General features: G+C 37.0%; 3 protein-coding genes across 3 annotated transcripts; 2 read left to right on the plus strand and 1 right to left on the minus strand.

The window, feature by feature from the left end:
• Window positions 1-1,624: 1,624 nt before the first annotated feature.
• LOC142547782 (DUF21 domain-containing protein At4g14240-like) lies at window positions 1,625-9,773 on the minus strand. The gene is made up of 13 exons (XM_075656239.1): window positions 9,375-9,773; window positions 8,689-8,765; window positions 5,223-5,306; window positions 4,974-5,087; window positions 4,677-4,760; window positions 4,476-4,547; window positions 4,156-4,223; window positions 3,468-3,555; window positions 3,322-3,395; window positions 2,597-2,948; window positions 2,476-2,522; window positions 2,312-2,393; window positions 1,625-1,932 (listed from the first exon to the last, which is right to left on the minus strand). The coding sequence occupies exons 1-13, from the start codon at window positions 9,622-9,624 to the stop codon at window positions 1,855-1,857; spliced, it is 1,470 nt and encodes a 489-aa protein (XP_075512354.1). The 5' UTR covers window positions 9,625-9,773; the 3' UTR covers window positions 1,625-1,854.
• Window positions 9,774-19,435: 9,662 nt separating this feature from the next.
• On the plus strand, window positions 19,436-20,179 carry LOC142544491 (uncharacterized). Its single transcript, XM_075651534.1, has one exon. The coding sequence runs from the start codon at window positions 19,436-19,438 to the stop codon at window positions 20,177-20,179; it is 744 nt and encodes a 247-aa protein (XP_075507649.1).
• A 514-nt stretch (window positions 20,180-20,693) lies between these two features.
• Window positions 20,694-21,876, plus strand: LOC142544492 (uncharacterized). Its single transcript, XM_075651535.1, has 3 exons — window positions 20,694-20,933; window positions 21,016-21,471; window positions 21,583-21,876. Exons 1-3 carry the CDS (start codon window positions 20,694-20,696, stop codon window positions 21,874-21,876), a joined length of 990 nt encoding a protein of 329 aa, XP_075507650.1.
• The last annotated feature ends 3,715 nt before the right edge of the window (window positions 21,877-25,591 follow it).

A 25,591-nucleotide genomic window follows, 5' to 3' on the forward strand; every position in this document is an offset into this window, starting at 1 on the left:
TTGGTGTCATGGTCTGTTTTAATAATTATATATATTAATACAATGTCAAAATTTTAATGCAAGTTATATGTAGTTCAGCGGATATAGTCATTGTTTCTTGGTAATTAATTTATAGGTTCAATTTTTACTGACCGTCGCTAACTTAGCGACGATTTTGACCGACGTTAAGTCGTCATTGACCATTAGCGACGGTCGACGGTGTTTTAAAACCGGCGCTAATATAACGTTTTTTTGTAGCGACATGCGAAAAGTTTGTGTATATAATAAGCATATGTGTGAGTTATTAATAAATAGGCAGTTAATCTATATTTTTTGCATTTGGATTCAATAATATTGTGCTCTTAATTAATTCCTAGCTTGATGATCTAGACTAGCTACATAAATTATTCATTTTTCATTTCTTAGAGTAAAGATGAATGTGCGTGTTAATTAGATAATGTAAAATATATTTTTGATTCATTAACAAATTGAGGGGTTTTGTATAAGATCAAATAAGTAATTTTAATTAATTATGAATATTGAATATTCTCCCGTTTGTTATAATATGATATGAAACCAAGTTGTCTTAAATTTGATTTTTCTACCTCTCGTTGATTAATGGTTCGAGCGCAAATATTTTGAACCTAATTAAATGTTGGTCTCATCACTTGACATATATATATATATGTATGTATGTATATATATATATGTATGTATGTATGTATTGAGTATATCTAATATGATATACGATAGTGAAACATTTAATTATCCAAAAATGATTCAAATTCATCAAAATAATTATTGGTTTTCTTACTTGAAAAATTGATTTAATCGTTCGCGTAAAACTAAGCCATGATAAATATTTTAAATAAATTTTTAAAAGTTTGATTTGATTGTATCGAAATGATTCTTTCTTACATATGTTTTTTATTTTTCCACAACAAGATCATCTAATTAGAACATTACTTTGAAATAAATTTAATTAATAAAGACAGTACCGTTGTTAGAATCATCAATGAATGAATGAGGTGTTTTAATTAAGACAAAAACTTTTTTGAGACGGTCTCACGAGTCGTATTTTGTGAGACGGATCTCTTATTTGGGTCATCCAATGAAAAATTATTAATTTTTATGTTAAGAGTATTACTTTTTATTGTGAATATCGGTAAGGTTGACCCGTCTCACAGATAAAGATTCGTGAGACCGTCTCACATGAGACCTACTCATTAATTAAATATTAATGTCGGAAATTGTTTGGATTAGCTCAGCTTTAATTGCGTTCAATTTTGTAATATTTGTGCGAGTGCGTTTTGAATTTTCTTTAATAAAATATAATTACCTCAAAAAATACAAATCGTAGTCGACGAATAAAATAAACCAACAATTGTTTACTCCAAATTTCCAACTTAACTCGAAGAATTCCAATGAGAAAACTAAATACAATTGATGGCCTTTGTTCATAAAAGAAATGATCGAAAATTTCACAATTTTGTAATTGAACGAGAGTGTATAATATTATTAATTGTACAGCTTTTACGCTCCAAATTATATATATTCATTATAAATTATAATAATAAGTGTATATGTCTCACAAACATCTCAACAATTAATATTCCAAAATTGACGACAAATATCATACAAGTGATCACACCAATCATATTAAATTTTTTTATTAAACATTTATCGTTGCATCAAACTTCAACAACACTAAAGAACCATTTGGTGTCGCACTTTTCACAACCTCAAGTTCTATTTTATTGCATTGCAAGATTTAGGGTCCTTATATAAAAACGACTACGTATCGCGGCATCATTGAGCTTCTTGATGACTATGTTACCTACACGAACGTCTCGGTTTCCGTATCGGCAACTGGTTTCATCTCTTGTTTGCTGGAACTTCATCATCCTCACCTGGTGGTTTCTTGAGAGGGTGTCCTAGCTTATTTTGACTTCCCTAGAAAGGATAAGATGAATTTTGATAAGCAACTATCAGATATATTTTGATATTATATTATATTAATAAAATTATATTTTAAAATTTAGATACCAGGTATACTACTATGTTATAAATGTGTGTAACATAATGTTGCATTTTTTACATGAAAATGATACTCGTGATAAAAATGTCAAAGGTCGGAAAAGAAAACTGGATATACTACGAGTTCTTCAATATATTTTCGAGAAAAATATTTTCGAAAAACCGCCAAAAACAAAACCGAACATAGCTCGAGTCGTCTGAGTAAGTAAGTCCCATGAGTTCGCTTGAATGCTGAGCTTTTTCCAATCATATTGAGAAAACTAGGAGAAGGCGAGTTCTGTGATTATTTACTTACAAGCCCCTTTTGGACGGATACCCGTCGGAAAGATGGTGCACGAGCAACTGATGAAGCTGCAGCAGCTGCTGCCACTCGTATCCTGCAAAATGAAGCAACATTATATCGTTTTTCAACCATAATCATCACAAAAATAGCAACAAGAACCTCCAAATTTCAAGCACCTTTTGTGCACATCCACAAATTCATCCGTCTCATCAACAATTTCCTCCTGTGTCAACAAATAGAACCATGAGTAGAAGTATAAAATAGAGGGGAATAGTGTATCTAGCGCTAGTACTTTACCTGCAAGAGTTCTTCAAATACATCTTCCAAGGTGATAATACCAATAACTTCACCATCTTCAGAGTCATCTGATGGAGGCAATTTACCAACGATCATGTCATATGTAAGGTTATTTTTCGAGCCAGGCCTTGGGACCTTCTCAATATCAACCACTACACTATCCACCTTTTCTTCTTTCTTGGATAATAACGGGGCCGTTAAATTTGAATCCCCATCCGTGGGTTCGTTCTCTTCAGACTTCTCCACAATCGAAGGAGGTTTTTTGTTTTTGCTCTTGACAACAGCTGCCATATGACTGCTACCTTTTTGGAACTCGTTAAGTATGTCATATAGCGGCATATCTGCTGGAACACTGAGAAGAAACTCTGTAAATTAACACTTCAACCATCGTAAACAAACAGTTGGATGAACAATAGTTAGGTACAGAGAAATCATATAATGGAATAAAATGAAATGTTGAATGTTGTTGCTGCTAATGGATCTCTGATCGCCGACTGTCTCAGGGATTGAATAGAACATTGTGCAAGATTTTATTCAAGGCATTATTGTGTTTTAAGTTGAACATCACAGATCAAATTTACACGCAAAACTTGTGCACTTGTGCAGGAACTTTGGAAATAAAGAATATATCATGGGATAAGATGCAATAATATTGAGATTACAAAAAATCTTTTGATATAATTTGCTTCCTATCATTAATCATGCCGTTAAGTACTCCACTGTACCGTGGGATTCTCCGTATGGAAACAGCACTCACTGGGGTCTCCGTTTCTGCTCTCACTGTAAGAAGACTCTTAGCCTGATGATAACAGAGTTACTAGTACATATATACAAAGTATAAGAAAAATGTACCAATGTTATGAAATTTTACCAGTAAAAGTCCAATTATATTTTTTGGGTTCCCAGAATAGACAGGAACTCGACTATGCCCCCGAGCCAGAATCTTACCCATTGCTTCCCTGATGTAACAAGAAAATTTTGTGTAATATACAGAATAAAAGAAGAATTATAAAACAAGAGTGAAATAAAAGCCGCCCGCTGTCATACTGGCTGGAACCAACATCTTTCAGATTGGTACTTGTATATGAGATAGGCGTAACTGCCACAATCAAAATTTAAGATATTCCAAAAAAATAAGAGAATAGTTTTACATTTGTGCTTAAGACAACGAACAATGACAAAATGGTCAATGAGTGGTTTCACTTACGGCGAGTTTGGATGCAGAAGTACTTGGCTTATGAACAATTAATTAAGCAAAGCCTTCTTAAGAGTTTTTTTCCTCAAAAAAGTGACTTTATGTCTACATTAATAGTGAAAGATAAAGTTTCTACTTTATTATATTAGTTTTTTTAAAAAAACAGAAACCATATGAATCATATTTTTTAGCTTCTCAACATCGGGTTTCATCGCATTTTAAAAAAGAGCACTTCTTTTAAACAGTTTCGCCATCTCAGCACCATCTTAATACAAGCCTTTGCGCACATAGAGAAATTTCCAGACTAGATCCTAATAAGAAATTTCCACTCTCACGCAAACATTATAGAACTTCCATTTGTTACCAGTCTAACTTCGAATTGACATCCAAAGAAAATGTGGACTCGATTGGTGTCATTGCCTCCTCAGCGGTCTGTTTGAAGATGATGTAAAAGAAGAGAGAGAAACAGAAAGAACATCACTTTCAAGAAACTATAGAAACACTAAAAAGTTAAGTAATGATGACGACTGATGAAAATTAAGGTACTATTAATGAAAGACCATTAATAAAATTTTCCAATATTAATCAAATACGGAAGCTATTGAAGATTCTAATAGCTGAAAACGAAAATGTTTGATGAGTCCCTATAATGTATGCCATATACAGCATCAGCATCAGACATACCTTCTCTGTTAAATCTAGCGCTCCACTAATAATCGTTGTCTCATCATGTGTGAGATCCCCTCCTTTCCCGGCCTAAAGATACAGAACAAACATTATCCCAAACGAAGAAAACATTCAGCGCATAGAAGATTTCAGTAGAATAACGGGTACAAACAGTTAGAAAAAGAAGAGGCATAATAGATATATTGGAATTTTTATTACCTCACGACCGTGAATAGAAACAAGAGCCTTCAGCTGAGCTCGTCTAAACAACACCTCATTATGTCCCAGTACGCAATCTAGAATCTATGATAATGAAAATAATGAATAAAAATGACAGTCAAAATATATCTTTGATGAGTAGGTCTCAAGCATGATGTCACAAGAGGCAATCCATATCCATATATCAACATGCATTTGTAGCACCAAAAATTTTGAATCATGCAAATAAAATTGATTGTCAAACAATTAAATCCAAGAGTAAACTTGGACATTTTGCTTAGGTAAAATAAAATTTACCTTTCCAATTGGGTAAGAGATTGGGTAGCAAATGATCATCAAAAAGCGCACAAGATATACAAAATTTGCACCTACAGCAAGTCCATACCTAGAGCAAATTGCTTGAGGTATAACCTGATAGCATCAAGTAACAAGAGAATTCATCATCATATGAGTCTCGGTACTTAATTAGCCGATGTCAGCTCAGTAAAGAATGTATCATTGAAATAATATTACATCAAATACATAACATAGTAGATGCATGTGTACCTCTCCAAAAAATAGAACAAAAGTGACCGACAATATAATAGCAACATATTGATTGAAAAGCTTATCCAGGTATATCGGAAGGGCCTGCAAGATTCAACAATGGTTTGAAAGCAGAATATCAGCGATGTAATTCAGTAAGATAATCCATACAAACCTCTTGAATTGAATAAATAAAAGAAAAAGAAATTTCCCCAGACTAGCTCAAGATTATTGCAGGCAAACAAAAGTTGACACAACTTTCATGCCTTTCACAGTCTTCTCTTTTAAATCACATGCACATTTTCCCTATCAACTGTAACACGTAATATAATTAGGCCCCAAGCCGGTTCATTTTTAATTGTGAGCAGATATCTGAGCCATCATTGAAAAACTGAAACAGAAAAATCAGAACCAAAAGTGAAACCAAAATCAAGACTTGCGGTTTCATTCCAATTCCTAGAAATAGTAAACTGGAACTAACAGGAACGACAAATTCATCTCAAGCGTTAAAATCATGAGCATACATCGATAACTTAATCTATATATTTTGACTTACTTGATTTATATATATTAAATTCAAACGCTCTTATTTTTTTTCCTGATACAAAATAAAATATCCATATTTATGATATTTACTCAATAATTATAATTAATTAATTTCAATGTTGATGAACCCACAAGCAGTACCATTTTTTTAACCATTAAAAGCTAAAAGAATAACTTCAAGGCAAATCTGTTCGAGCGATGAGAAAATCAAAACTAGAACATAAAGATTTGGAACCAATTCGTGTCCAAGCTCTAGTTATGGCTACACCTTCCATTTGAACCTAAACCGCAAGTTATGAAATTGCAATCAGGAGCCTAATGTAATTGTAATTACCCGAATCCTTATTTTTAATGAAGGACTAATTAAGACATGATTAAAGAGTTGTTAATTAAGCATTATTAAGTAATTCATTAATTGAGGATCAACATGTTGGTATTTCTACGTTCAGACGAATCAACTTTCTGTCAGATTGTTTTAACAAGATATGTGATGTACTGACTGAGATATCCAATCGTAGTATACACACTTATATGCTGCATATTTATCGGTTGCATAATACGTGTTTTACTGTTTTGACATATTATGTGTGACATATCACGTTGAGCCTGATATCTTTTGAGATATGCCTCGTTTGTTAGGGCCGCTCAGCCCTATTCTGTATTGTGAACGGTTGGGTATCGAGAGCTACAGTGTCTGATAGGACCCGCAGGCTTTGATGACCCTGGACATTGTAGGTCCAAGTCTTGATGATGAGTATATGAACCAAAACATGCCTAGGTAGATCAGAGACTACACACTCAGAAGCCTCTGGACTAAACATATGACTTGATTCTTGATATCCGAGAATATTGCATTTCACATGCATCATATTAGTTTGATATCCGAGAATATTGGGCAATTGTCGATCACGTCCTCGTTTTCATTTTGGACACACTGTTCCACGAGATAGGTTTTAGGTTGGACGGTTCGGACGGCCAGGGCAGTGACTAGAGCAATTGGTTTTTCGGTGGTGATCAAGTGGAGGTTTTATTTGATTTATGATTTCGATTTATGATATGAATCTGGCTGGGCATGGCGTGAAAATGATTGAAAGGAGGTTCAAGGGAGCATTGCATGGAGTCATGAGCAATCGAGGGGAGCCTGCAAGCAAGGTTCCAAGCCTCGAAGGGTTTGTGATGAATGGAAATGAGCTTGGGGGCCATAGGATCGTTGCGCGAGTGTTAAACGAAGAGGAAGACAGAAGCTTCTACGTCTGAGCGGTCAAATCTTACCGCCCGAGTGCAAATATCACTGTCCAGAACGTGAATTCCAGAACACTCGGCGCCCGAGCGGTAGAATCTCGTGCCTGAGCGCGCCGCTTTGCGGATTTTAGATATGAAAACCCTAGATTACGATTTTCTTGTATTTTATTATATAATCTTTTGTAAACACGAACTTTGAAGATAGATTATTGAGTTTTATCATATGTTTGAGTTTTTCTCTCAAATTTCAAAGCTTAACTTTGTATACACCTTTGTGTATTTCTAAAATCAAACTTATCAGAGTTTAATATTTTATGACGTTTGTCGATTGTTTTTTACTCGGATTGTCAAAGACGAGTTCTTCGAAGTTTCGCTTGAAATCAATTGTTTATCTCGTTAATATTTGTTGTTAAATTATTCGTAATTTAGAGGTGAATATTAACCAATTACTTTATTCAAAAAGATCGGGACAACAAGACCTTTCTTTGTTTCATCGAATCGAGGGTGTGACTCTGTTTTTGAGCGTGTTTGCTTTTTGTGGTCGAAGAATCGCATCAATTTAGTTGTATTAACGATTAAGATTGAAATTATTGTACTGCTTTCGTTTGAGTCATAAGATAATTAAGTTATTTGGTTTCCGCTGTTTAATCGTTGTTATCAAGTTTATTTATTAGTCAGTATGTTTAGTAGTGGCTCGGGTAAATGCGCTACAGTAATAATACTTGTAACACATAAAATCTCATCGCCAAATGCGTAACTGAGAGGCCTGTGGAAAAGGTTTGGCACAAATAGTAAAAGGGAAATATTTAAACTTATGTAGATGTATATTTTGAATGATTAAAATTCTGTACTCCCTCAGTTGATAAGACAGCTACGAGAAAAATAACGCAAAGGTACCTCTAAGACATCGAAGCCCACACAACTCATTTGTGAGGCAGAGGTACCTCAAGTCTAGCACTTTACTTTACCTAAATAATCTTGCATGGGTTGCAGCCATGCATATCAAAATGAATTAAGTTTAATGATTTTTCCAGCATGTTGCCCAAATAATTTTCAGAAATTTCCAATCAGTCGTCCCAGCCCAAGAAGCAGATGAAATGGATGTCGTAAAATAACAAGATCCAACAGGAAGCCCACTGATAGAGCAAGGTCTTTTACTAAAGAAGATGAGATCTATAGCCAATTGAGCTAGATCATACTAGCCTCTCCTTGCTTTAACCAGCAAGGCTCACTCACTCGTTCTACCAAGAATGAATCTCAATTTGGATCGTAACCATTAAAAGATGAGAGCGATTGCCTAGTTCTTTTGGGCTCCACTTTACTTTTGTCAGATAGCCATGTATTATATGATTATGCTTAACTTATGCTGTTCTAGTTCCAAAATTCGATTCTTAGTTGGTCTCTATTCACTGGGATTTCTTAGGCGACCGTTACCTTGATTTGTTAAGTTACTTGATATTCCGTATCTGTTCAGATTTGAACATTATGAATGGCCAAAAACACACGGAAACTACAGATTTTTGTTCATTACAACTTCACCAATTAAGCTGTTTAATTTCAGTTAAAACGCATCACTTACCTCAATAAAGCACATGGACAAATAATAAGAAGCAAGAAAATAGGTACAGCTCCTCGCACAACACCAACATTCCCACATTCAAGAAATTTCATAAAACAATTTTAAAGTCATAATCGGTACCTCCATAGCAGCAGCATTACATAAAAGCAATGTCACAAGAAGTTGGTGCTGCTTCTGAACCACTGGAAGTATTGCAGCTGAACATTACAAACTAACCATCAAAATCAAAGGAACAAATAACAGGACAACTTCAAGCATAAAAATTTCAAGACAGAGCAGTAGAAAAGTGATAGATTTCCAACATAAAACTGCAATATATATAAAGCATATTCTAAAGCATCGCCAGATTCAGGATGGACATTTATCCTCATTTTTCAGCTGAGCCAGAAAAAATACCACAACTGATGCTTGAACCTAAACTACAAACACACGTAGAAATCAGCAGCCCAAGCCACAATTTAAGTGTACGGGGAAACTGAATGTATGTAATTGATTAAGCTTGCATTTTTCAGAAAATTACGCATCAAATTCAAACTCCTATTTTCATTGAGAGATCAGCTTGTGATACAAACTGTTGTCAATACAACATATCGTATAAGCAAAAAGGTTGAAGACGGACACAGGAAACACAAAAACAAAATGTAAATGCCATCTTTTCCAAAAATCATGACAAATTCCAATCAAATCCCCCAATCATAATTCATAAACCATCACAATACACACAAATATCCCATACTTTCCATTTTTTTAATCAACCAAAAGAAACAAAACAGGGATAGAATTCAGGGCAAGAAAAGCGGGCAGACCAGCCTGTTTCTTCTCAGAGGGAGTGCCGCTCCTCTGAAGGATCTCGAGGTCGACCAGCCCCAATGACATGAGACCCAAAGTTAATCCCGACATGATACCGGCGAAGAGCACCAACACGCATGAGATCCCCGCGTACATGAACCACCAGACAGTTCCGAATTCAATCTCTGCGTACAAAAAGCCGCTATCTTGGAGCCCCCCATGCCTGATAGCCACAGATGCCAGCGCCACAGCATTCACCAGGTGCATGATCGCCTTCTAGATTGCTCCCCTCCCTCTCTTCCCGTGGAGCTTCACCGTGTGTGTTCTGCGTTGCGTCACTGTGTGAGGAGGAGAGGTGGAGAGGAAGAGACGAGAGAGAGTTGGGGTTGTCGTTTGTGAATTGTGATCTTTTAAGCTCGTTGGTCTAAATCGCAAAAATGATTAAAAACTAAATTCATTAAAACATCGTTTAAACATAATGTATAAAAAAAATCACAAGTCAAAACATTCTATTAATCTATTTTTAATTAAAAAAATCATCAATATATTATTTTGATAATTTAAATTGTTTGATATATAATTTATTATCGATTTTTTTTTTAAAAAATAGATGAATAAGATGTTCTGTTTTTAAGATATATATAATTTTCTTCATGCATGATGTTTATTATATTTATTTTTTTAATAATTTTTGCAAATGACACTTGTTTGAATAAATAATAGTATTTTCTTCATTCATGTTGTTTAGTCCATTTTGTTTAGATTTTTATCCAATTTAGCCCAACATCCCATTTTACCCATGATTCCTATATTTATTTACTTCTATTATTTTATTTAATTTTTTGCAATTAATTTTGTTTATATAGTTCATCATGCATTCGTAAAATAGATTAAACTTTGTATCTGATTTGACCAAATATCATAGAGTCTTATTCATTGAGTTTTACATATTGATCTTCACAGCCTAACCACGCAGTCACAATTGATGGTTCATATCACAGATTCTTTTAGCAGCATCTAGCACAACCTTGTTTCCTTTCATACCTCAAGATACATAGTGAATATATTTATTTTGAAAATAATATATGGGATGGGCAAAAGCCAGGTGAATTTATTCATTCATATGAAATTAGTAACCTTCTATAGAGGATGAGATAACTTATTTGACTACGTATTGTAACTGAAAATATAATACACATAAACTTAAATGAAATATTACAAATCTTATTTGAGATAAAATTGAAGATGATGCTCGATGCCTTCAACTTTCTTCTGTCTTGATATATATAGAGGTCAATAGCGGTTTTGAAATCTGAACTCATACTTCAATGATAACTCTTCTTTATTGCATGCATGTTGTTGTGATTTATTGATGACATCTATTTGTGAAGTGACCCATTTTTTTTGTTATTTCTTCTTGGTAATAGTTGAGTGGTCATCTCTTCTATTAATTGGGTGATTGGATCACATATCTTATTTAATTTTATAGAAAAATCTTTTACTTTTTAGTGGTCCCTGAGTAAAACGTGACTTTTGTGGTCTTTCATCACTTGGACTTGTCTTTGAAATATGCTTCCGGTTAGATCTTAGTCGAAAACCTTTCTAGAACTATGGTTTTTTCTGGTTTAGACATTTTGGGCAGAATCTTTTTGATCATCTTCTAACATGAGTCATATTAAAAAATTTGCGACGAATGAGTCATATTACAAAAATTGCGATGAGTTTTTTTAATTCCTGGTAGCTTGCTACTCTACATAAGATTTTTTTTCTTTCAAATATTTTTCTGCAAATCATGTAGTGTTTCATGTCATTATATTTAACAAGAAATATTTGTTAACTGAATTTTCATAAATTTTAAATGAAAAATTGACATTGTCCATCTCCGTGAGACAGAGCCATAAGCCACATGCTTTTACGGTGGATGTGTCATTTTCTGTAAGTGAATAAACAAAGGGGTGTTTAATTTTCTGGAGGATCTTTGATAAATTTATGGATATTAATATATGGCCTCCTGAGCGATGAAATGAAATACCTCATGCGATCTTTTCAAAAAGACCCTATGAAGCTTCTCACCGTTTCCCAACTGATTCTGGTGCTGCACTAAAGAAGTATAGCTCTAGAATGTCTCATATTGACAAATAGTCATCATTTGTTCATATTTCTTTAACAGCTTCTTGGATCCATTTTAGTAGTGCAAATATCTCTGAGAAGCTAGGCGATGTGGTAAAGATCGAGACAAGAGTCCCAAAATCATATCATGTCTTTACTTCCTAGGATATGAATTTGGTTTCATCCACATCCTTTGAAGTTTTCCTGCTATTGCAACCCAACTTGTGGCATGGTTGATTCATATTATATTGTTTAATTTTTCTCAATAGTGTTGGTATATCTGAAATGGAAAAACTGAAAACTCATTAGTATCCACTTTAGATTTCTTTTATCAGTTTAAGGTATGAGGTTGATATCTTCCTCTTCAACCACGAGGTGAAAGGTTAACTTAATGACTCGAGATAAGAATCCGGAGTTTCGATTTTTTCTTGGACGATTCATATAAATATGATCCTTACTCAACACTCGTGCCAGGGGTAATTGAATCCCCTTCTCCATGTTTAAACAATTGTTCTCGAAAAATCTCCTTTTGAGAAGCCAGTGTTTTGCCAATAGCATAGAGGATAGGCTTTTGCAATATAGATCATAACTGAGTATAAATTTGTAAACAACTTGTGATACGATCAAAGATTGTGTTCTTATCAACTTGTCGTAAACTACCCGCAACTTATGCATTTAGGACAAGCTTGTTGAACTCATTTTGAAGCATTTAAATGTGTTCCCTCAGATGTCTCTATATTTTCATTGACATCAATATCAGTGCTATCCATCTCTTGTTAGAAAATTTGAAAGAATATTTTCGTGAGATTTAATGACAAGAATATCAAAATCGTAGTTTTAACATAAATCTTGTCATCTTAATAATATAGTCTTATCAGGTTTAGATTTAATTCTATTTTGAAAGAAAACTTTAACATGTGTATTATCAAATTTAAAGGTGAATTTATTGTCCAGTAAATCAGGTAATTTTTCAAAAGGCTTTTTTACTGTATAATATTAATTTTCGTTGATATGTCATCATATGACTTCTGTATCTGATAATAACTCACTACAATATTTGTATGGTTGTTCTCCTTCTAGTGTGAGATTTGTAAGAACTGCTGTCTGCCAATGATTATTGACATCTGTGTATAATACCAGATCATCTTTATCTTGAGAACTAGCCATTTTTGGAAGATTTTTGTAAATCTCTTTTAGTTGGCTAAGCCATTTCGTATGCTATTCTATCCATATGAATCTTATATCATTTTTGAGTAATTGGCTGAAAACCTTAATGTGTTTTACTAGATTCTTAATGAACATTTTTCAGAGTTAACAACTCCTAAGAGACTTTGAAGTTGTCTTTTTTCTTCGAGTTTATCTGAAAAATTATGCATTTTTTCTACAATGTGCTCTAGCAGATTATTTCTGACTCGTCGGTTTTTACTCCAATGAATTCAATTTTCTTTGTATTGATGACTGCCTTATTTCCATGTAGGACTAGTCTATCACGTTTACAAATCTTTGAGAAAATATCTAAATGTTTAATATGTTCATCTATATTTTTAGATGTTACTAAAATATTATTAATATAGACAAACATAAAGTAGGGGTGTTCATTATTCGGATATAACCGAAAAAACCGACCGAATTTTGTAATTCGGTTTTTTTGAATCGGTTTTTCGGTTTTTCGGTTCGGTTTTGGATTTAGTTTTTGAAATATTCGGTTTTCCGGTTCGGTTTCGGTTTTTATGTATTGAAAACTGAAATAACCGAACCGGCCGCATTTTATGTTATATTATTATTTAGTCCCTAGTGTTTCCAGCTTTTATAGATTTTAGTCCAAAACTTTTAGTATTTATAATATAATTTATTTTCATATCTAACATTTAAAAAACTCAGCCGGCCCTAGCAGTAGCTATTCTTATGCACAGAAAATCAGCGCTTTCTTCCTCTTTTCTTGAGTTTTGACTGTTTTGTTCGTTGTTCGTTGATTTTCAGTTTTCAGGTACTTTTTATGATTTCTCGAATTTTTAAGTTTCTTTTTTTTGGGATGGTGAAGTGGATGATCTTCTTTGTGTTTGTTGGTTGTACGTTCTGGGTTTGAGCCCTCCTCTGTATGTACAAGAACAGTGTACCAGGATCCAAAATGTAGGTGTATGTTTGTCAAGATTTGTAGTTTAGGTGTTTTTTTTCGGTGGGCATGTAGTTTTACTGAATCGAAGTACGAAGCACCATTCACAAGGAGATACAAAGACAAATTTCGAACTTGGGATGAAGTTTCTTAGCCCATTTTTATTAATAGCTCAGGAACGAGAGAGTGAGGGGTAAACAAATTCAATTGTCACTTCGAGAGTTTAGGAAAGTTCGATGATTATCTATATATTTTGGAGCCAAGACAGGCAACAGCACAATGCACGGAATCGAGCATGTATATTGTCTCAGCCAATAGCTCTCTTCAACGTGGCAGAAGAGACAAGATATTGATCTTACAAGATATAGTTAAACTTAATATCTTGATATTTAAATATGCTGTTATTCATGTGTGTCTATATTTTTGCCTTTAGAACAAACATGAATATTGATATTCCCCTGACAGATATATATATGATGGGGTCAAGTAGTTGAATGACAAGTAATAATAACAAGATGTAGACTAAAATCCATTGTTTTTAATTATATTCTTGCCAGAATGGCTAAATCATTAAGATCATATAATTTGATTTATGGTTTTCGTGTGGGTATGTCATACATTGATTTAATTACACACTTCTTTTACCTTTGTTGGATTTTTTCATTTGTTCTTATTTTAATCTTCATATTATGTTTATTGTATTATTAGATGGCTGAAATTGATAGTACACTCGGTGAAAGTAGAAATTCAAATAACGAGCCGCCTATTGCATCTTCTGCAAAAACCACGGAGGATTCAAAGAAGAGAAAAATCGTAAAGCCTAGATCAATTGTGTGGGAACATTTTGAAAGGTATGTTGATTGTGATGGGAATAAAAGAGCAAGGTGTCTTTATTGTAGTTCAAACTATGCTGCTGATTCAAATGCCAATGGAACATCTTCTTTAAATAATCATCTGAGAAAATGTACGCAAAATCCTCATAATGCTGGGACTAAACAAGCCAAATTAAGATTTCAAGAAAATTCAAAAGATAGTGGAAATTCAGTTAATATTTGGAGATTTGACCAAGAAGCATGTAGAAAATCATTAGCTCATATGATAATTATGGACGAACAACCTTTTAGTCTTGTTGAAAGAGAAGGGTTCAAGCATTTTATTAATTTAATACAACCTCTATTTCGAATTCCTTCCCGTGCTACAATAACGAGAGATTGCTTTGAACTTTTCTTGGAAGAAAAGAAAAAACTTAAGTTGTTTTTTAAAGACACACATCAAAGAGTTTGTCTCATAACAGATACATGGACTTCAATACAGCGAATCAATTATATGTGTCTCACAGCTCATTTTATTGATAAAGATTGGAAACTGCACAAGAAGATCTTGTATTTTTGTCCAATTAGTAGTCATAAAGGTGATGATATGAAAATTGCAATAACTAAGTGTTTAATTGATTGGGGTTTGGACAAAGTGTTCACTGTTACAGTTGATAATGCTAGTTCAAATGATACGGCAGTTAAAGAACTTTCAAAACAATTTAGCAAATGGGGAACTAATTTCATGGATGGTAGTCACCTTCATGTTAGATGTGTTGCTCACATAATTAATCTTATTGTTCAAGATGGATTGAAAGAAGTTGGTGATTCTGTGAAACGTGTGCGACAAGCTTTGAGATACATTAGGCAATATCCTGCAAGGATGAAACGATTCAAAGATTGTTGTGAAATTGAAAAAATAGAGAGTAAAAAATCATTGTGTTTGGATGTCCCTACTAGGTGGAATTCGACCTATTTGATGTTGAATACAACACAACAATTTGAGAATGCCTTTGTGAGATATGGTTTTCTTGATCCTGGATTGTTGGATAATCTTCTTAATCACACTTGTGAAGATGGAAATATTGTGGGTGCTTTTGTTAATGATGACTGGAAGAAAATAAGAAACATGGTAAAGTTTCTTGAAACTTTTTACAAACTTATCTTAAGAGTATCGGGGTCATCATATGTTACTTCAAATGTTCACTTTCATGAAATTGGTGAAGTTGCTTGCATTTTGAAAATGTTAGTGGATAGTGATGATACTGATTTGAGTTGTATGGCAGAGAAGATGAAAGCTAAATTTGAAAAGTATTGGGGCGCTCCAAAAAAGATGAATAAAATGATTTTTGTTGCTTGTGTGTTAGATCCTCGTTTCAAATTTGAGTATGTTGCTTTTGTTCTTTTGAGTATGTATGGAGAAGAGAAAGGAGGAAAAATGAGAGATGATCTAAAGCTCTATGTGATATCTTTATATGATGAGTATCGAATGAGAACTTCAAAAGAATCTCAATCTGAATCATTGACTTCAGCTAGTAAAACAATTGACAATGACATGTCAAGTTCTGGAAGCGCACATAAAAAAACCTTAATTCAACAAGAATACTTGAGGCACAGAGCCATGTGTGGAATTATGGGTGCTAAGTCAGAGTTGGACAAATATCTTGGTGAAGAAGTAGAGCCTGGAAATGAAAATTTTGATATCTTGCTTTGGTGGAAAGTTAACAAGCCTAGATTTCCTTTTCTTACTGAAATGGCTCGTGATGTGTTAGCAATTCCTATTTCTACTGTGGCGTCAGAAAGTGCATTTAGTACTGGAGGCCGTGTGCTTGATCCATTTAGGAGTTCGTTAACTCCTAAATTAGTGCAAGCTCTTGTTTGTGCACAAGACTGGATTCGTAATGAATCTTCACATATTACAGTAGAAGAAGACTTGGATAAGCTCGAGAAATTTGAAGATGGTAAAAGTTACAAATTTTTTTTATATTAATGTGACAAATATTGTATTTTTTAGATGATAAAAATAATTTTTTTTCCAGATTTGGCCAGCTTGGGAAGAGGTGTTCCTTGTATGACTGACATATAATTGCATCTATTAATCAGGTATGATAAATTAATTTATATTAAATTTTTGTATTAAGATTAGGAATTTATGATTTATAGACTTTCATATTTGATTGTTGATTTAATAATTAGTGGGATGATTAACATTTGGGCGTTTTTTTTTGGAAGATGTTGCATTGATTTAATATTCAGCAGGCAATATGGCATCAACTACTTGGATCACCTCCCTTTCTTCCTTCAGAATTGCGACACCATCATCAAACATTATCTTCAGTAGCTTTTTTGCTTCATATTTTTTTACTTCATTGCTATGATTTGAATTTTGAATATATGTGTTTATGAATTTAAATTAAATGCTTGAAAAAATTAATGTTTTTTTCACTTTATGATATATTATTAATTAAACCAAACAAACCGAACCGTATAAATCGGTCCATTATATTACCAAACCGAAACCGAACCGAATTACAATGGTTCGGTTTCGGATTACATAATTCAAAAATCGAAAACCGAACCAAAATTAGATAAACTAAAACCGAACTGACTGATGAACACCCCTAACATAAAGTCAAGATAATTTTTATTTGATATATCTGAGGAGCATTAGCTAATCTCATATATAATACTTGTCAAATATAATGACCTTATAGTTTGAAGAAAGTTGTGGATTTTTGTTTTTACCTTCATCTGATAGAATCTGAACATGTCGATGTCTTTCATTTGATTACTTAGATCAACTAGGTTAATTTGATCATCAATCAGTTCAGTTTCATCCAATACATCATTAACAATTTCTTCAACGTTCAAAGTTTTATTATTAAATACGTGAAAATCTTTATTGACAGCAGAGTATTCAAGAAATATACCAACATCTGACTTAGCATCAAATGCAGATAAATGATTTTTACTTATATCATGAATATAAGATTTCCATCCAAATACATGAATATAAGATATATTAGGCTTACTCTCATTCCGTATTTCATATGGTGTTTCACCAGCCTTCTTGTTGATCATTGTGCGATTATGAGTATAACATATAGTGTTGATTGTTTTTGCCCAAAATCTTTGTAAAATCCCTGAATCGGCAATCATAGTGCGAGCAGTTTCCTTCATGGTCCTATTTATTCGTTCAACGACTCCATTTTTTGATTAGAAGTTTCGGTAGCTGAGTACTCGTGATTAGTTCTTTGTTCTAATAATTAAGATTCAAGATTTTTATTGGTGAATTCAGTACCACGATTACTTCTAATTTTGATTATTGAAATTGATTTTTCATTATGGATTTGTCTAAGAAACTTAATTTGTTGGGCACATGTATAGTCTTTATTACTCAAGAATATAACCCATGTGAATCTAGAAAATTCATAAAAAATTATCAGAGTATATTTCATTTCTGCTATGCTCATTACAAGCATAGGTCCAAAGAAATCTATGTGCAATAGTTCTAAGCATCTAGATGTCATTTTGCTACCCATATTTTTAAAAACTAGATCTGGTCTGTTTGTCTAAATGACATACTGAACATACATGATTCTTAGCAAATTTCAAATCACGTTATCCAACCAATAAATTCAATTTACGCAGATTGTTAATTGATCTAAAATTAATATGATTCAATCGCTTATTCCATAACCACTTTATCCTGATTAACTACTACAAAACAGGAGGCTAGGAAGTTATTATTCCAATCAATCTTATAGGTATTTCCATTTCTAATTCCTTTCAACAAAGTTAGATTACCATCTTCTTTAATTAAATAGTTTTTCTTATGAAACTCCACCAAATAACTATTATCACAAATATAACTGATATTGATTAATGATACCCCCATAAGGATCCGCGTCGTCTTTAACCCGGTTTATTAATTGGGAAGCCCAGATCAGAGCCAGCTTCCCGGGCATTCCACTTCTTCCCGGGCAATCATCATAGCCCGGGCTCTCATACAAGTAACCGGGTACTCTATTACTCGGACCACCTCGAAACTTGCACAATACTCGAGTGTGATTGGTACAGATAGTCTAATATGTCAGAACAACTTGGGCTTGGAGTGTCCTAGAAGTCATCAGAAGCTACAAGTATGGGCAGCCGACTTGCCATACTTAGTAGGTGGCACAAGAATCGAGGTACCTACCCCATTTTCTACTATAAATAGCAGGTATTAATTTCATTTAAACATTCTGAAATTTTTGAACTCTAAGCATTAAACAAATTTTCTCTCAAATATTACTTGTGTTCATCTTCAACCTGCTGACTTTAGCATCGGAGTGGCTACGCCGGACACCCCTTCGACGCACATTCACGAGTTCTTTTCATTGTTTGCAGGTGCTACCACAGCCAGTTATCCTCACTCAAAATTCCCAAACATTATAAATTCTTGATCTGATCCGTTGGAGCTTCTTACCCGGCTCACCCATTTCAGCGAGATCACATCATTGGTGCCGTCTGTGGGAAATTTGAGTTCAAGACGTTGATATGGCTCGTACGAGAAGAACCAACCAAGATAACTCTCGCGCCCAGGATGATGGAGGGCAGACTTCGAGACAAGTTGATGTTAGTAACACCGGACCAAATCTCATTACTTTGACCCCGGAAGAGCTGCAAAAGATTGTATCTGATGCCATAAAGCAAGCTATGGCCAGGAAAGAAGTTTCTCATCATGTTACACCACCCGGGGATAGGACAGGAGCAGGAGCGGGAGCAGGAGATAAGGGAGGAGGAGGTAAGAGGAGAAGACGAGGAATCCAGCGCCGGGTCCAAATCTCCTACCATGGCGGAAGAGTTGTTGAGTTGAGACAGAAGATGAAGGTGCTGGAAGGACAGCTAGAAAGCCGGAGAACTTCCCGGGAAATCACCAAAGGAATGCCCATTTGCTGACATTATTGTCTGGGAACCCCTTCCCGGAAAATTTCAAGTCGGCCAAGGTGAGAGATTATGATGGTAACGCAGACCCGAGGAGCACTTGGCCAGGTTTGAGAATATGGCCATGCTGCATTGTTACACTGATCGAATCAAGTGTAAGGTGTTCCTGACTACATTGGTGGATTCGGCTCAAAGATGGTTTGAGGGTTTGGCTCCTCAAAGTATTAATTCTTTCAAAGACTTCGAAAAGGTGTTCTCACACCATTTCAGCAGCATCAAAAAGTACAAGAAAACTGCTTTTAGTCTTTTCGAGGTCAAGCAGAGCCCGAAAGAGAGTCTGAGGTCTTACATTAAAAGATTTAATAGAGTGGCTCTCGACGTTCCTACTTGCGCCACCGAGACAAAGACTACCGCATTCACCCAGGACTTAAGGGAGGGGGAGTTCTTCAAATCATTGACCAAGAAAGTGCCCGGGGATTTCGAAAACTTATTGTCCCGGGCAGATAAGTATATCAATATGGAAGAAGCTCAGAAACAGAAGAGGGAGGCTGTAAGGAAGGAGAGAGTGGACCGGGTGTCCAAGCCCGAGGAGAGAGGACAGAAGAGGGGTAATCCAGGGCACTTCTCTCATCATGTGCCTCTGAAGATTACCCGGGAAAGGGAAGTACAAGAATACAGTAAAGATCTGGCCCCGGACCATCAATTGTCCCAACTAGAAAAGATAGGATTTTGCACTCTCCACAAAGTGTGCTATCATAACACCGAGGATTGCAAGACAGTGAAGGGAGATTATGTATTACCTTCTGCTAGGGGTGTAAACGAACCGAACACGTTCACGAACTTTTCGAGCCGGTTCAAATAATATTTGGTTCGAATTCGAAATTATTGAATTTGAGCCGAACTCGAACATGTTCGAATATTTTTCTAATCGAATTCGAGCTAAAATTATATTGTTCGATTGTTCGCGAACTTTAGCATTATATTTAAAAAATAAATAAAATATTATTAAGTATATATATATATATATATATATAATATTATTAAGTATATATATAATATATATAATATTATAATTATAATATATATAATATTATTCGAGTTCGCATCGAATTCGAACTCGAGCCTCAGTTCGAATCGAGTTCGAATCGAAAATAATAAAAGTTCGAGTTTCAAATCGAGCTTCGAATATGTTTATTCGAATTCGAGCTCGAGCTCGAATACTGAAAATTTCATAAAATTCGATTCGATTCGATTCGTTTACAGCCCTACCTTCTGCCCCGGGACCCAGTCATGACAACAAGAGACCGAGATTGCCACCTTGGACATCTCGGCAGCCAGGATCCAGTGCCCGAGGAGGAGGTATGAGGAGTAATCCAATGAGTGATCTCGGGAGAAGAGGAGAGCCCGAGCCCGAGAGAAAAAAGAATTTGCCCCCTGCCACGGGGTTGATTAAAATGATATCAGGAGGCTCCACTGATGGAGACTCCAATCGAGCGAGGAAATCGAGAAATAGGAGAAAATGTATGGAGGTAGAGAAGACGAGGAGGAATGAGGCGGTCATTAGTTTCGGCCCAGAAGATTTGAAGGGGGTGAATCTATCCCATAATGATGCCTTGGTGATCCAAGCCCGGGTGGCGAATTATGACATTTTAAGGGTCTTTGTTGACTCGGGCAATTCTGTAAATGTGATTTTTAAAGATGCCTTTGTGCAGATGGATTTGCAGGGATTTTCACTTGGAAGCTGTGGAAACTGCCCTCTTTGGCTTTGCTGGCCATGTGGTCTACCCGGAAGGGGAGATTGTCCTACCACTAACTCTGGGCTCTCAGGATCTCAAGAAGACAGTGATGACCTCTTTTACTGTAGTGGACTCCCCATCTTCATATAATATCATTCTGGTGAGGCCAGCTATGAATGAATTAAGAGCGATGGCATTCATTTACCACCAAAAGATAAAGTTTCCTGTGGGAGCCCGAGTAGGAGAAGTCCGGGGGGATCAACCTTCTTCCCGAAAATACTATGTGGAGGCAGTCCGGGCTGATCAGAGCAAAACTAAGAGGGAAGGGAAGAAAGTAAGGATGGATGAAGTGAGAGGAAGAGTGATAGAGAAAGGCGAAGTACATTTTGTGGTAGAGGAGGAGCAGGAGATGATAGAGGTCGGACCGGGGCAACAAATCCGGGTGGCTCGAGACCTCAACACATCCACCCGGGTTAGTCTGATCAATTGTTTAAAAGCTAATATTCATGTAGTTTGCTGGTCCCAACAGCAGTTGACAGGGATCTCACCCCTGATATCGGAGCATCAATTGAATATTCTCCCGGGCTCTCACCCGATAAAGCAAAAGAAGAGACACTTTGGTCCTGAAAAAGACAAAGTTATTGACGAACAGGTGAAGGAGCTGCTGCAGGCCGGCCACATTCGAGAAATTCAATTTCCTACATGGCTTTCGAATGTGGTGCTGGTGCCTAAATCTACCGGAAAGTGGCGGATGTGTGTAGACTTCCGCGATCTTAATAAGGCTTGTCCCAAAGATCATTATCCCCTACCTAGTATTGATTAGCTGGTAGATTCCACCTCAGGTTTTGAATTACTGAGTTTCATGGACGCATACCAGGGATATAATCAAATTCCCCTGGCCAAGAGTGATCAAGATAAAGTCAGCTTCATTACCTCGGGAGATACATTTTGTTATATCGTAATGCCTTTCGGGTTGAAGAATGCATGGGCTACTTACCAGCGTCTAATGAACAAAGTCTTTGAGAAACAGCTGGGGTGGAATGTTGAAGTTTATGTGGATGATATTCTGGGCAAGACCAGGGAAGTTGCGAGCTTTATTGTCGATCTAAAGGAAACCTTTGCCACTCTCATGCATCATGGGATCAAGCTTAACCCTGCCAAGTGTATTTTTGGTGTCAAGAGTGGCAAATTCTTGGGATTCATAGTGAGAGATCGGGGGATCGAGGTGAATCAGGAAAAAGTCAAATCCGTGTTGTGTATGCCATCTCCCCGATCTGTCAAAGAAGTGCAGAAGCTGACCGGGATGATTGCTTCTTTATCTCGATTTATATCCTGGTCAGCACACAGAAGTTATCCTTTCTTCCAGGTTCTAAGGAAGGCCCAACAATCCGGGTGGGATGAGAAATGCGAACAGGCCTTCCAGGACTTGAAGATTCACCTTGCAGAGCTCCTTGTATTGGTAAAGCCGGAGCCCGGGGAAAAACTATTTGTTTATCTTTCTACTACGGAGCATGCTGTCAGCTCGGTTCTAATAAAAGAAGAAGGCTCTGATCAAAAGCTTGTCTACTACGTCAGCCATGCTCTAAGAGGTCCCGAGCTCCGTTACAGTGAAATAGAGAAGGTTGCTTTGGCCTTGATCATGACCGCCCGGAAGTTACGACCTTACTTCCTGTCACATCAAATCATTGTTCTTACCAATAGTTCTCTTGGCAGGATCATGACTCATTCAGAAGTATCCGGGCGGATGATCATGTGGACAGTAGAGTTGGGAGAATATGACATTGAGTACAAGCCTCGGGTTGCCATCAAAGCACAAGCCTTATCAGATTTCTTATCAGAAATGGTTCAACCCGAGGAAGAAAAAGTATGGAGAATATTTGTGGATGGGGTGTCTAGCCTTGCTGGATGTGGATTTGGAGTGGTAGTAATATCTCCCCCGAGAGAAAAGATTAAATTAGCACTAAGGATTGACTCCCGGGTAACCAATAATGAGTTCGAGTATGAGGCTGTTCTTGCGGGTATCCGAGCTGCCCGGGAAGTTGGAGCTTCCCGGATTATCCTGTATTCTGATTCACAGCTCATCACTCAACAAATAAAAGGTGTTTATGAAGCTAAGGATGACAGGATGCTCAAATACTTACAGCTCATTCAAAGCCCAAGCAGAAGTCTTTGCTGACTGGAGTATTGAGCAAATACCCCGGGAGGAGAATGGCGAGGCAGATGCTTTGGCAAAAATGACTGCTTCTTTGTCAGAAGTTAGCACCCGGGAGGTCCTGCATGTCTCTCGGCTGATCCTTTCCACCGAGGAAGAATAGTACTAGTACCCGAGGATTCTTGGATGACACCTCTTATTAAGTTCATTATAAATAATGAACTACCCGAGGACAAAGCCCGAGCTCAACAAATTAAGAGACAAACTCCTAGGTTCGTACTCTTAAATAATATCTTGTACATGAGATCATTCCAGGGACCTCTTTTGATATGCTTATCTGAGAAAGAGGTGGATTATGTCCTCCGAGAAATTCATGAAGGCTATTGTGCCGAGCACCTCGGAGGAATGTCTTTGGCTCGAAAAACAATGCTTGTCGGATTTCTGGTGGCCAACCTTAAGTCAAGATTATGCTCGGGTGGTCCAAGCTTGTGAGGGCTGTCAACATCACTCGAATTTTAAGCACAGCCCGGCCATTCTCATGAAGCCTATCTGGGCATCTTGCCCCTTTGATCAATGGGACATGGATATCGTGGGTCCGTTCCCAATTGCCCGGGCTCAGAAAATTTTTTTGTTAGTAGCTGTTGATTACTTTTCCAAATGGGTAGAAGCTGAGCCCTTGGCAAAAATCACTGAGTAGGAGGTATTGAAATTTCTGTGGAAGAATATTGTATGCCGGTTTGGAGAGCCCAGAAAACTGATCTCGGACAATGGGAGACAGTTTCAGGGCAAAGAAATTACGTCATGGTGCAGGGAAATGAAGATCACTCAATCTTTTAGCCTCTGTTGCATATCCTCAAGATAATGGCCAGACAGAAGTTGTCAATAGAATTATTGTACAAGCACTGAAGACAAGGCTACAAGGCAAAGGAAAGGATTGGGTGGAAGAATTACCCAGTGTTCTATGGGCTTACAGAACTACTCCCCGCGCACTACTCAAGGAAACTCCTTTCAACTTGGTATATGGTTCTGAAGCAGTCCTTCCAGTTGAGATCGGGCAAACTTCTTCCTGGGTAGAATCTTACCCGGATAATAATGGCCAAAGCCGAGCCATGGATCTGGACTTGGTAGAAGAAAAGAGAGACCGAGCATTCATTCGAATGGAAGCATACAGGAACCGAGTTATGAAATCATATAACAGAAAGGTACGAATTCGAGACTTCCAAATAGGGGATCTAGTCATGAAGAAGGTCAACCCTGCTAGGGATGTTGGGAAGCTAGAAGCTCGGTGGGAAGGACCTTATAAAATCGCCCGGAGAGTCAGCTCGGGATCCTTTTATTTAGAGGATGCTCAAGGACATCCCCTCAAAAGGCCTTGGAATGTATTTAATTTAAAGAAGTACTATGCATAACAGATGTAATTATCTGATGGAAGAAATGAATGAAAGATATATTCTCTCAAAGAGTGTTATGAATGTTTCTATTGTCTTATGACGGGAGGTACTAGGCCCCGGTTGTTAAAGAAAAGCCCAGGGCACTACACCCTGGCTCGGGGCACCACACCTCGATCCATTCCCAAGTCCCGGGACATATGATCCCTGGCCCAAGGCTCCGCACATTGGTTCTTAAAAGCCAAGGGCACTACACCCTGGCTCGGGACACCATACCTCGACCATTCCCATGTCCCGGGACATGCTCCCCGGTCCAAGGCTCCGAACCTTGGTTCTTAAAAGCCCAGGGCACTACACCCTGGCTCGGGGCACCACACCTCCACCATTCCCAAGTCCCGGGACATGCTCCCCGGCCCAAGGCTCCGCACCTTGGTTTTTAAAAGCCCAGGGCACTACACCCTGGCTCGGGGCACCACACCTCGACCATTCCCTAAGTCCTGGGACATGCTCCACGGCCCAAGGCTCCGCACCTTGGTTCTTAAAAGCCCAGGGCACTACACCCTGGCTCGGGGCACCACATCTCGACCATTCCCAAGTCCCGGGACATGTTCCCCGGCCCAAAGCTCCGCACCTTAGTTCTTAAAAGCCCAGGGCACTACACCCTGGCTCGGGGCACCACACCTCGACCATTCCCAAGATTCCGGGACATGCTCCCCGGCCCAAGGCTCCGCACCTTGGTTCTTAAAAGCCCAGGGCACTACACCCTGGCTTGGGGCACCACACCTTGACCATTCCCAAGTCCCGGGACATGCTCTCCCGGCCCAAGGCTCCGCACCTTGGTTCTTAAAAGCCCAGGGCACTACACCCTGGCTCGGGGCACCACACCTCGACCATTCTCAAGTCCCGGGACATGCTCCCCGGCCCAAGGCTCCGCACCTTGGTTCTTAAAAGCCCAGGGTACTACACCCTGGGGCTCGGGGCACCACACCTCGACCATT

The sequence above is a fragment of the Primulina tabacum genome, chromosome 5, assembly GCF_025594145.1.
Source record: "Primulina tabacum isolate GXHZ01 chromosome 5, ASM2559414v2, whole genome shotgun sequence".
Lineage (NCBI taxonomy): Eukaryota > Viridiplantae > Streptophyta > Magnoliopsida > Lamiales > Gesneriaceae > Primulina > Primulina tabacum.

Bases quoted from the DNA above. Each gene is read 5' to 3' on its own strand.
- LOC142547782 (XM_075656239.1), bottom strand. From the start codon at position 9,624: ATGCACCTGGTGAATGCTGTGGCGCTGGCATCTGTGGCTATCAGGCAT. The intron at 4,761-4,973 runs GTAAATTTTATT...TCATTATCATAG, and splicing joins TCTCTTACCCAATTGGAAAG to ATTCTAGATTGCGTACTGGG. The intron at 4,548-4,676 runs GTAATAAAAATT...CTGTATCTTTAG, and splicing joins TTTCTATTCACGGTCGTGAG to GCCGGGAAAGGAGGGGATCT.
- LOC142544491 (XM_075651534.1), top strand. From the start codon at position 19,436: ATGGCCATGCTGCATTGTTACACTGATCGAATCAAGTGTAAGGTGTTC.
- LOC142544492 (XM_075651535.1), top strand. From the start codon at position 20,694: ATGAGTGATCTCGGGAGAAGAGGAGAGCCCGAGCCCGAGAGAAAAAAG. The intron at 20,934-21,015 runs GTGATCCAAGCC...TGATTTTTAAAG, and splicing joins TATCCCATAATGATGCCTTG to ATGCCTTTGTGCAGATGGAT. The intron at 21,472-21,582 runs GTCGGACCGGGG...TGGTCCCAACAG, and splicing joins AGGAGCAGGAGATGATAGAG to CAGTTGACAGGGATCTCACC.